The 13,247-nt window shown below is 43.2% G+C and overlaps 1 protein-coding gene across 1 annotated transcript in view; it reads right to left on the reverse strand.

Annotated features, from left to right (window-relative positions):
• Nucleotides 1-13,247, reverse strand: part of YIPF7 (Yip1 domain family member 7) — a 95,050-nt gene that overhangs the window by 50,705 nt on the left and 31,098 nt on the right. Inside the window, exons 4-5 of the mRNA XM_063459925.1 lie at nt 11,244-11,389; nt 571-752 (exon numbers count right to left, since the gene is read on the reverse strand). Coding sequence (XP_063315995.1) covers nt 571-752; nt 11,244-11,389 — 328 coding nt within the window. The remainder of the gene's footprint in view (nt 1-570; nt 753-11,243; nt 11,390-13,247) is intronic.

A 13,247-nucleotide genomic window follows, 5' to 3' on the forward strand; every position in this document is an offset into this window, starting at 1 on the left:
TGCTACTATGTACTTGATTTTAGTTATATTTGGCGCGTCCACTTTTCATATGTTGTAATGGGCAGAACATGTTAGATAAATGGATGGATGGACAGATGGTGAATCTGGTTGACAGACAGATTTTTTAAAAGGTTTCTCATCCCCCACCCCATGACTCCTTTCCTGCAGCTGTCAAAAATGACATACCAAGCACTCAATAAACCCTTCTATAACAAACTATTTAATTCCCCTACTTTAACCCTTTGTGTCACTATACCCCACTCCCTCTAGCATGTAAGCTCATCGAGCAGGGCCCTCAACCCCCTCTGTTCCTGTACGTCCAGTGGTCTGATCTCAATTATGTGTCTGTTAGTCCACCCATTGTACAGCGCTACGGAATTTGGCGCTATATAAATAATAAAATAATAATAATAATGTTCCCATCTAATAGGTAAAAATAATAGTTAACATTTGAAAGGAAAGAGGACTAATAAACACATATGGATCTGTGATGTCTTTGTAAATGCCAAATAAAATGTATGTTGCCATCGACACAACGGTGCAGGATAATCCACACTTAGGAGTACTTACTGTAATGAATATAAGATTGCAAAGGAGGAAAGGATCACCAAAGGGAGAAGGCAGTAGCCCAGCACACTGGCAACACAGCCGTAGGAGACACCTGGTATACTCATCAAATTTAACAAAGCATGAATTCCCAGGCAGCCTAGTATGCTCATGGTGTACACATAGCCAAAATGAATCTTTCCTGCCTGTAGAAAACAAATATTAAAAAGATTTAAAAAAATATATAATGATAGCAAACTCTTTGTGAATTTCTATATACACGTATATCCTTTACTGAAATAATAGGGGGAGGGCTCTTTTAGATGTAATATCTTATCTTGCAACATTTTATTATTATAGTATCAGGGTTTCAAAAATCAATAAAGAAGCAGAATTTGTTATACACCCTGCTTATCAGTATTTGTTAGGAGTTTGATTGTAGTTGTTTTTCTTATATTCTCTTAAAAAAGCTTTCAGAATATAAAAATAATGACTGTATATGGGCATGATTCAGGAATGCTGAAGAGTCTCTGTTAGCTCCAATGATGAAAAAATGTTTTACCATTTATATATTTTATTATCAATTCAATAAATCAATAACAGAACAATATAGTATGTCTATTAAATTGTGCCTACATGAAATGAAATAAAAGTTTTGTGGAAATTATTACCAGGGAAAATGGAATTAATAAAAAAAAAAAAAAAAGAAGAAGATGCTGGGATTTTAATAAACTATCTTAACTAAGGTATAACCACAGTTAAGGGACCCGGACTGCCAGATGAGCTATGTGTATTGTTCACATTGAGCCCTTTAAATACTACAGTTGAGTGATCCTGCTCAGTTATTTCTCAGGTATTTCTAAAACTTCCTTCAGCTTCCTGCTTTAAATAAAAGGAGAACCCGGGGGTCCCCTCTATCAGTTGGGGTTACAGTTAGTTCTATAATGTCCCCATCCAGCCTAGTACTGTCACCCCTATGTCAGGGACCACCAGGTCTGGAAAGATCTTGGAAGGTATCCATGCTTGACCTCTTCTGCAGAATCGGTGCTGAGCTTTTCCAGCTACCCAGCAGTGCAGCTCTCCCTCTCATGCTGCAATCACACTGTGTGAGCTTAGAATGTTGTCAGTACAGCAAAGGGAATTCCTTGAGAGGTGGGATTAGGGAGTGAGATTAGGACTGCGACTATAGATAGGATTGTGTGTAGGAATAGCTGTTGAATTATGCGTAAGATTAGGGTTTAATTATGGGTATGATTAGAGTCTGGATCAGGGCCAGCACTTCCACTAGGCCGCTTAGGTGGTGGCCTAGGGTGTCGGCTTATTGCGGGCGATGCTGGAGAGGTGTGCACATGGGTGGTGCTGCCAGAGCGTCGGCTACTGTAGAATGAGCTGCCTGGCAGGGAGATCAAAAGCTCTGCTTTTTCTCAGTGAGCCGTGTATGGCTCCTATGGCTCCCCCCAAAGCAGCGGTCACAGGTTGCTCCTGGTGCCGAGTGGGAGGAGGGAGAACTTGGACTGTACTTCCAGGCCAAGTTCTCGCTCCTCCTACTATATTAGAGCTTTGCCGTGGTTAACCTCTACTACTGCCCCTAGCCCCCCAGTGCTGCTCCTAACCCCCACTACTGCCCCTAACCTCCAGTACTGTCCCTATCCACTTGACTACTGCCCATACCCCCCCAATACTGCCCCCTACCCCCCACTAATGGTCCTAAGCCTTCACTACAGCCCCTATTCCCCCAGTACTGCCCATAACCCCCATGTACTTCTGCAAAAACCCCAGTACCGCCCCTATCCCCCCACTACTGCCCCTTTTTACCGCCACTATGGCCCAATCCCCCCGCTACTGCCCCAACCCCCCCACTACAGGTCCTAACCACCACTACAGGTCCTAACACCCTCACTACAGGTCCTAAACCCTGTCTATGGCCCCTAACCCCATACTGCAGGTCTTAACCTACCACTTCAGCCTCTAACCCAACTACTACTCCAAACACCCCACTATAGGTCCTAACCCCCCACTACTGCTCATATACCCCCAGTACAGGTCCTAACACTGCTGCCCCTATTCCCCCCACTACTGTCCCTGCACTGCAAGTCCTAACCTACCACTTCAGCCTCTAATCCCCCACTACTGCCCCCATCTCCCAGTACTGCAGCAAGCCCCCCCAGTACTACCCTTATCCCGCCACTACTGCCTCTTTTTCCACCCACTGTGGCCCAATACCCTCCACTTCTGCCCCAACCTTCCGCACTACAGGTCCTAACTCTCCACTACTGCCCTTAAACCCCCACTACAGGTCGTAACCCCCCACTATTGCCCCAATCTCTCCAATACTGCTCCAAACCCCTTGCTACAGGTGTCCTAAACCCCCACTACTCCTCCAATCCCCCCAGTACAGGTCCTAACAACCCCCACTGCTGCCCCTTTTCCCCCACTATGGCCCAATCCCCTCCACTATTGCCCCAGCCTTCTGCACTACAGGTCCTAACTCCCCACTACTGTGCTTAACCCCCAATACAGGTCATAACCCCGCACTACTGCCCCTATCCCTCCAATGCTGCTCCTTACCACCCACTACAGGTCCTAACCCTCCACTACTGGTCCTAACCCCTGGAACAGGTCCTAACACCCCCTACTGCTGCCCCTATCCCCCTACCATTGTCCCTAACACCTCCACTACAGTTCCTAACCCCTTACTACTGCCCCTAACCCCATGCTGCAGGTCCTAACCTACCACTTCAGCCTCTAACCCCCACTAGTGCCCCTAAGCCACAATTACTGCCCACAAACCCCCACTACCCCACGTCAGCCTGTAACTCCCCACTTTAACCTTTAACCCCGCACTAAAAAATGGTACCCCACATTTAAGCCTCTAACTCCCCACTGTCCCTAATCTCTATTACAACCCCTTATGCCCACACTACATCTTGTAACCCCTAACTTCAGCTTCTAATCCCCCAGAACAACCCCTAACTCTGTACTACTGTCTTTTTACCCAACTACAGCCCCTATCCTGCACTACTGACCCTATCCTTCCACAACTGCCCTAAACCCTGACTGCTGCCTTTAAACCCTCACTACAGCACCTAAACTTCCCCCCATCTTCCACTACTTTCCACGTGTATTTCCCACACATCACACTCACAGTGGCCCAAACTTAGCACTTACAGCTACTCACACTGCTACACATACCATTCACAGCTACCCACACGCAGCCACTGACAGCTATACACACATTGCACACAATCAGCCTTATACATCACCTACAGGAAGCCACAACACACCTCACACATAGCTACGATACTTACTGCCACTCTACACAAGACACACCCACACATCCACTTAACATTTTAATAAATATTACATAACCTTAAAAAATAGCATAGAAGAATAATTTCCTGATGAACTTCCTAATGTAACTGGGCTGCGTACGTCTATGCGTAGCAAATTAACTACCCAGGCAGACCCAGCAAAGAGCCTTAATACTGGACAGACGGCTGTAGAGGCAGGCACTCATGGATGGGGCATATGTGATGTCATCATTTGGGTGGATAATATGGGTAGGATAGTCTGATGTCACAAAATGGGGGTTGGATTATGGGTTGTACATATAAGAGTGTCAACGCTTGGTAGATCAGTCCCAAAGTCAATGCAAATGGGTTCTATTGTTTAGGTTATACTGATATTATGCAGAGTTCAGAAATTCGCGTCCACCTCCCCAGTGGTGGATTTGTTATAAATGGGGTTTTCAAACAGGGATAATTTATTCTCATTTCTGTATTAGTATAGACACAGAATGGCAAAAATAGTGTAACACAGTAAACATTTATAAAATCCTAACCCCTAATTAAAAACTCAGTAAAATAGTGGCTATTATTTCAAATAGCTACTCCAAAACACAACAAAGTCAGTCATATGCTGAAAAGCGTTTTTTGTACAGTGTTTTGTAGAGTATATTACCACTCCGTCGGAGGACCCAAGTGTTTTTTTAACATTTCCATTTTTGAATAATTTATTCCTATTTAATATTTTGTTATGTATTCATGTAGGGTATCAAAAGAAATCCATGTGTCTTCTTTACAAAATAATATATGATATGCATGGGTGCACTTAAACAGAAAGGGGGAATTTGTGGTAGAATGAAAGCATGGTGAAAGTGACAAAAAGGACCTCACAAACTCCTTGCATCACAAAAAAGCCTTGGTCCTTAAGAAGTTAAAGACTAGTAATTTATCATTCTTTATACTCTATACTGGATGCTATATGTTTTGTTAATTATTTATTGTTTCAATGAATTTATCATTGAGGGAACACTGTAAGACAGCCACACTTAAGAAGTGTGCAAGAACCCTGCAATGTAAATGTAAATTGAGATGATGTTTGGGTGACTTTTGTGGTCTTTTTAATAAATAATAGGTATGTTTGTTTTTTTCATGATTATTACCAAAAAGACACTCTTCAGTTTTCCTAAATAATTCATAAGCTAATAAATTCATGAATTATTTATATACAGAGAGAAGAAATCAGGAGACGGAGATGCTAGAGCCCAACTTTGGAGTAAGACCATTGCAAGCTGGATTAACCCAATGTCAGGATCGGGACAGGGATCCAACACGCAGAGTACAAACAGGTACAGGATATGTATACCGGACCTTAGAATGGCCGGACTAACGTACGGAGAGTATAGAGAAAGGTCAGAGACAAGCCGAGGTCGAGGGAACGAGAGGACAGGTAAGCGAGGAACAAGCCGGGTCAAGGATAACAGAGGTAAACAGAGTAAGTCAAACAAGCCGGGTCGGAACCAAAGGGATAACAGAAAATACCAGAGCACTGTGTGACTAGACAGGCTAGAACCACGACAGGGCAATGAGCAAATGGGAGAAGCAAGTTTAAATACCCTGGCTCGGAGGGAGAGACACGCCTCTGACGAGATCTGATTAGTCTCTACGGGATTGAGTGACAGGTCGTTCCGGGCTGGCGTCATGACGTCGGTTTCCGGACGTCCTGCTACAAAAGGAAGTGACTCCCTCGCGGCCGGCGTTTACATGACCGGGTGGACCGCGAGGAACAGAGGAAACAGCCCGTCCGGACGGATAGACGTCTAAGTCTCTACCTCTCTCGGAGGTAGAGACTTCAGGTACCCTGACAGTACCCCCCCTCTCAGATACGCCCACCGGGCGGAAGGAACCGGGACGAGATGGGAAGCGGGAGTGAAACGCCCTGCGGAGACGAGGAGCATGAACATCCTCTTGAGGTACCCAACTCCTCTCCTCAGGACCATATCCCTTCCAATCGACCAGATATTGTACTCTCCCCCGGGAGATTCGAGAATCGATAATAGAGTTAACCTCATACTCCTCCTGACCCTCCACCTGAACAGAGCGAGGAGAGGACGTTGTGGAGGAAAATCTGTTGCAGACTAGTGGTTTCAGCAATGAAACAAGAAATGAGTTAGGGATGCGTAAGGCAGCGGGAAGAGCTAGACGATACGCGACTGGGTTAATCCGCGTCAGCACCCTGTAAGGTCCAATATAACGAGGAGCGATCTTCATGGAAGGTACTTTTAAACGGATGTTTCTTGTACTCAACCAAACTCTATCACCTGGAACAAACACCGGAGCCGCCCTTCTACGTTTATCGGCGTGTTTCTTAACCAGCATAGAATTGTGCAGAAGAATTTGTCGAGTCTGATCCCACAACTTCCTCAAATTGGCAACATGAACATCAACCGACGGTATCCCTTGGGAAGGGGAGGCCGAGGGAAGAATAGATGGATGAAAGCCATAATTCATGAAGAAGGGGCTTGAATGAGTAGAATCACAAACGAGATTGTTGTGTGCAAACTCCGCCCAAGGAATCAAACCAACCCAATCGTCCTGGTGTTCAGAAACAAAACAACGTAAATATTGTTCAATTTTTTGGTTGGTGCGTTCAGCAGCTCCGTTAGACTGAGGATGATAGGCAGAAGAGAAATTCAATTTGATACCCAGTTGAGAGCAGAAGGACCTCCAAAAACGGGAAACAAATTGGGAACCTCTGTCAGATACAATTTGGGAGGGTATCCCATGTAAACGAAAAATCTCCCTTGCGAATATCTCTGCCAATTCGGGTGAAGACGGGAGTTTAGGCAGAGGAACGAAGTGAGCCATCTTGGTGAATCTGTCAACCACGGTAAGGATGACAGTCTGTTTATTAGAGATAGGCAAATCGACAATGAAGTCCATAGCTAAACAGGACCATGGTTTCTCTGGAACCTCTAAGGGATGCAGAAATCCACATGGAAGCGTATGAGGTTGCTTAGTCTTAGTACAGACCTCACAAGTATCGATGAAATCTTTAATATCCTTACGCAAAGCAGGCCACCAGAAATCTTTGGAGATTAAAGCATATGTCTTGCGAATGCCAGGATGCCCAGCTACCTTGCTGTTGTGGAAACACCGTAACACTTCCAGTTGGAGAGCAGGAGGAACGAAGTGTCTATCCCCAGGAGTCTGTTTAGGAGCTAGATGTTGTAACTTCATGATCTCGGTAAGCAACGGATAATGAATCCTGAGATTCGTGTTAGCGATGATATTACATTTAGGAACTATCGAGGAAAGAACTGGCTCAACTATAGTGGACGGTTCATATTGGCGAGATAAAGCATCGGCTTTGGAGTTCTTAGAACCAGGTCTATAAGTAAGCACATAGTTGAAGTGAGTCAGGAATAGGGACCAACGAGCTTGCCTGGAGGATAGGCGTTTAGCCTCCCCAATATAGGACAAGTTCTTGTGGTCCGTTAAAATAGTAACAGGATGTAAGGTCCCCTCTAATAAATGCCTCCACTCCTTAAGAGCCATAATGACCGCTAACAGTTCCCTGTCACCGATGTCATATCTGCTTTCAGGACCAGATAGTTTCTTAGAGAAAAACCCACAAGGGTGTAACGGTTTGTCCACCCCTAACCTTTGTGACAGAACCGCCCCTACTCCCGTCTCAGAGGCATCGACCTCGAGTAGGAACGGCAGAGTCGTATCAGGATGAACCAAAATTGGGGCAGAAGCAAAAAGTTCCTTGAGCGTCTTGAAAGCAACAAGAGCCTCAGTAGACCAGGTCTTAGTATTAGCCCCTTGTTTGGTCATATTGGTAATAGGCACAATAATAGAAGAGTATCCCTTAATAAAGCGCCTATAATAATTAGAGAAACCAATAAACCTCTGGATAGCCTTGAGTCCCATAGGCAATGGCCAATCCAAAATAGATTGGAGTTTGTCAGGATCCATCTTAAAGCCTTCCCCAGAAATCACGTACCCAAGAAAGTCTATCTGAGACTGGTCAAAACTGCATTTCTCCAATTTACAGTATAGGCCATGTTGCAGAAGTTTGAGCAATACCTTTCTGACTTGTCTGTGGTGGGTCTCAATCTCCCTAGAGTGTATAAGTATGTCATCCAGGTATACAATGACACAATCATGTTGAAACTCCCTAAGAACTTCATTAATCAAATCCTGAAAGACTGCCGGAGCATTACAAAGACCAAATGGCATAACCGTGTATTCATAGTGACCATAACGGGTATTGAACGCTGTCATCCACTCGTGTCCATCCTGGATTCTCACCAAGTTATACGCCCCTCTGAGATCCAACTTGGTGAAAATTTTAGAGCCCTTTAAACGATCAAACAGCTCGGTAATCAAAGGAATGGGATAGGCATTTCTGATGGTTATCTTATTCAAACCCCGGTAATCAATACAAGGTCTCAAGGTACCATCCTTCTTTTTAACGAAAAAAAAACCAGCCCCGGCGGGGGAAGAGGATCTCCTAATGAATCCTTTTTCTAGATTCTCACGAATATATTCCTCTAGAACTGAGTTCTCTTGAGTGGATAGAGGATATACATTGCCCCTCGGAGGCATAGTGCCAGGTAAAAGCTTAATTTTACAATCAAATGACCTGTGTGGAGGTAAGGTATCAGCATTCTTCTTGTCGAATACTGCTTTTAAGTCCTGGTAGATGAACGGTATCTGTCCCTCTGTAGACTGAGTGGTACTACCCGGTGTGTTTATTACAGCCAATGGGGAAACCCTGCGTAAACACTTCTCCTGGCAGCCCTGACCCCATGAAAGTATCTCCCCTAACTCCCAATCGATAATAGGGTTATGTCTTTTTAACCATGGGTACCCCAGGACTATGGGGACCGAAGGGGACGAAATGAGCATAAGTGATAAGTTCTCCTCGAGCAAGATACCAACAGTTAAGTTAACGGGTATAGTCTCACGGGAGATAACAGGCTCAAGTAAAGGTCTACCAACTATGGCCTCAACGGCCAAGGGTGTATCCCTTAACTGGGATGGGACAGTGTGTTTGGTAGCAAAGGCTTGGTCGATAAAATTCTCAGCAGCTCCGGAATCTATCAAAGCCATAGTCTTTAGTACTCCCTTCTCCCAAGTTAAAGAAACTGGTAGCAGAAGCCTGTGATCTTTATAATTATGAGTAGAGGACAAAATAGAAACACCCAAGGCCTGTCCTCTAGAGAAACTTAGGTGCAAGCGTTTCCCGAACGACTAGGACAATTCAGGCGTAAGTGACCTCTGACTCCACAATACATGCATAATCCCTCTCTTCTCCTGTACTGTCTCTCCTCTTCTGAGAGGCGAGTATTGCCTATCTGCATAGGTTCAGGAAACAGTGAGGTAGTGGGATCAGGACTTTGAAATGCGGGAGCTAATTTAAAGGAAGGTCTAAGGTTCCTCTCTCGAGTGTTTTGTCTCTCTCTTAAACGCTCATCAATACGAGAAATGAACGAAATTAAATCCTCCAAATTTTCAGGGAGTTCTCTAGTAGCAACCTCATCAAGGATTACGTCTGATAACCCGTTCAAAAATACATCTATATAAGCCTGCTCATTCCACTTAACTTCTGATGCCAGAGACCTGAACTCTAGTGCATAATCCACGAGAGTTCGGTTCTCCTGTCTCAGGCGCAACAGTAATCTGGCTGCATTGACCTTTCTACCAGGAGGGTCAAAAGTTCTTCTAAAGGCAGCTACAAAGGCATTATAGTTATATACTAACGGGTTATCGTTCTCCCATAGTGGGTTGGCCCATCTCAGAGCTTTCTCAATGAGTAAGGTGATAATAAATCCAACCTTTGCCCTATCTGTAGGATAGAAGCGAGGTTGTAGTTCAAAGTGGATACTGATCTGGTTAAGGAAACCACGACACTTCTCAGGTGAGCCACCATAACGTACTGGTGGTGTAATATGGGAAGAGGCACCTACAGTGGCTACCTCTAGGCCTGAGCTCACAGGAGAAATAGAAGTAGTACGTGTCTCCTCTGGCGGGTTATTAGCACGAGACAATAATGCCTGTAGTGCTAGCGCCATCTGATCCATTCTGTGCTCCATGGCTTCGAACCTAGGATCAGAAGGACCAAGCTGACTGTTTGTACTTGCAGGATCCATTGGCCCTGTCGTAATGTCAGGATCGGGACAGGGATCCAACACGCAGAGTACAAACAGGTACAGGATACGTATACCGGACCTTAGAATGGCCGGACTAACGTACGGAGAGTATAGAGAAAGGTCAGAGACAAGCCGAGGTCGAGGGAACGAGAGGACAGGTAAGCGAGGAACAAGCCGGGTCAAGGATAACAGAGGTAAACAGAGTAAGTCAAACAAGCCGGGTCGGAACCAAAGGGATAACAGAAAATACCAGAGCACTGTGTGACTAGACAGGCTAGAACCACGACAGGGCAATGAGCAAATGGGAGAAGCAAGTTTAAATACCCTGGCTCGGAGGGAGAGACACGCCTCCGACGAGATCTGATTAGTCTCTACAGGATTGAGTGACAGGTCGTTCCGGGCTGGCGTCATGACGTCGGTTTCCGGACGTCCTGCTACAAAAGGAAGTGACTCCCTCGCGGCCGGCGTTTACGTGCCTGGGTGGACCGCGAGGAACAGAGGAAACAGCCCGTCCGGACGGATAGACGTCTAAGTCTCTACCTCTCTCGGAGGTAGAGACTTCAGGTACCCTGACACCCAAGAAGGCAAGGCATTCTCTGTGCTGAAATTGCTATGAGGGTGGAAGTGTTTCTTTTAGAGATTAGATAGAAAGAGTTAAAGGCTAAAAAGAGGTTAAGAATGTCTGTGAACTAGCTTATTTAAAAGTTAATAACAGGGAATTGGACCAGTGCATTATTAACTTCACTCTAATTAAAGTGTCACTTCACATATGAGTATAAGGAGGAGAGAGGAACTTACTTGTGATCTTTCTTTATTATATATGTGACAGCCTGTTTGGGAAGCATGCAAGATGTACTCTTTGCCAGATGAGGACTCACAGCTGATTTCTACAATCTTTGTAATACTTGAATGCTATCTCCCATGTTGTTTAACCTTTACAATGCTAGGCAGTCATGCAGCCCTTGTGTACTCAGAGGAGAAGAAAAAATAAAGTTTTAACAAGGCACTGTCACAGTAACTGCGTGATGAGCAAGAAAAGCAAGAGTGATTGGGCCTACTTGTTGCTGTCTAATTCTTGGCGGATATTTGGCATAATTTATTAAATCAGTTAGGATTTTTTTCACTGGTGTCTTTTTTGTGCCTTGCCCATCATTTTTGAATATTCATGATTTTATTTAACAACGTAATAGATTTCTGTCAGAAAAGTGGTAGATTAATATTTTATTGTTATTAAAAATAGGAGGGTGCCATTTACCAGTAGGAGTGTTGATCCAAGAGCAAAGCAGAAAAGCATGGGACCTGTCAGGTCTGTTTCATTCATAATGTTGCCATCTGCAGGTTTCCATGGATTTAGAACTGTTAAGGTCTTCTGCCAAATGTGTTCAAAATTAATGCCCAATTCTGCAAAAAAAAAAAAAAAATATATACCATATACACGGTTAGATTTTAATATATCAAAATACAACTTATATAAATTTAATAAAGATATTTTTTTCCCAAAAAGAACTGTCTAGTTGCAATAATAAAAAAATATATAAAATATTTAGGCCTGCTAATTACTTTAAGGTTCAAGCTGATATATGTAAACATTTTTGAAAGTCCATTATGCCTTTAATAATTATAAAATAGTTCAGCACAGTCCAAATATCTGGTTATGTTGGAAGTTGGTGGTATTGTCTCTTATGTATGTTTATGTGACAATTATACCTCTTGTGTGGGTCCAGAATTTAATTATGCCAGTAATTTGTTACTTGGGCATGGGTCCAGAATATCATTATACAAGTCATTTGTTAATTTGTTACTTGGGCATGGGTCCAGAATATCATTATTCCAGCAATTTGTTAATTTGTTACTTGGTCTCTTTCAGATAGCACGTTTTGGATATTAGAAGTAAAATGTTATTATGAGTAAGCTGCCAACATGTTTTAATATATATGTACGTATGTTTATTGCTATGTTGTTTTTACTAGTTTACTGTTGTTTTAAAGCATTAAAACCTTATTTACATAAATAGTTTGTTCTTAAATCATCCCAATGGCAAACCTTGACGTATTTCAACCTCTACCACTCATGACTAGCTTATGACTCCATCCTCCCTACCACCATCTTTTCCCTTTCTTTCCCACCACTCTGTCCTCCCTCCCCAACTCTCTTCTCTACCCTTCCTACCCTGTCTCTGTCTTTATACTTGTCTCTTTCTCATATGAGAATCCAGCAAACTTGTCTATAAGCAGCGATAGGCTGATCGTCCGGTACAGGACTTTACCATCTATTTCCTTTTATTCTACATGCCTAACATAAGCAGGAACCTCCCCCGATGTATTTAAAAAAAAAAAAAATGTTTTACAAATTCAACACTACATCCAGAACATTATGTTCTTTGGGATCTAAAACTAAAGGCGCCCTCTTCATGATCATAAAAAATGAGTACAATAATCTATATGTGCAAAATCAGAATGTAAATGCTGTCAGACACACGAAAGGTGATTCCTAAACCTTTAAAGTCAAGTATGTTGAAAGAAAGTGTCAGCGCTGTAAAAATACCCCTAAATGTTGTACATAAAGGGAATGATTAATATTCCTGTTCTTTAGTGCAGAGTTCACTTTCCACCTCCACAGTGGTGGATGTAATATATATAGGGTATAGTCTGTAAGTCCCTTTTTGTTGTAACCCATGTTAGGTTATATTTTCTATCCACAATTCGATACTGTATTGTATCCCTTGAAAGGATGCATTAAACGGGATATAATGAAACAACAATTTATTTAGACATTAAAACCCTATACAAAAATTCTTAAAATCTCCTGCATGTATAAGAAAAGTGGTTAAAATATTGTATTGACCTTTGTGGTCAGTATATCTAACCCAAGCGACCCAGACTTCGTTATATTTTTCTCTAGATATCTTGTTTAGAGCTATCCCAGCTTCCATGCTGCGTTGGTAATCTATCTGTGTACATATATCATTCCAGTTTAATGCACCCATATTTCTCCAATTTCTAGCCATAACTATTTTTATTGCCATACAGATGTGAATCATAAGAATTTTTAGTTTTATATTACTTTTTGGTAAATCTAGATGAAACAAAAACATTTGAGGTGTAATCACAGTCCGAACCTCAAACATAAAGTCTACCAATTCCGCTAGGATTACCTTCATAGGTTTCAACTCCTCACAGTCCCACCAGATGTGGGAGAATGAACCTAACTCCCTGCCACATCTCCAACAATCTGGTAGGAGTGTGGGTTGAAACCTATG

Source organism: Pelobates fuscus, chromosome 6 (genome assembly GCF_036172605.1).
Source record: "Pelobates fuscus isolate aPelFus1 chromosome 6, aPelFus1.pri, whole genome shotgun sequence".
Taxonomy (NCBI): domain Eukaryota; kingdom Metazoa; phylum Chordata; class Amphibia; order Anura; family Pelobatidae; genus Pelobates; species Pelobates fuscus.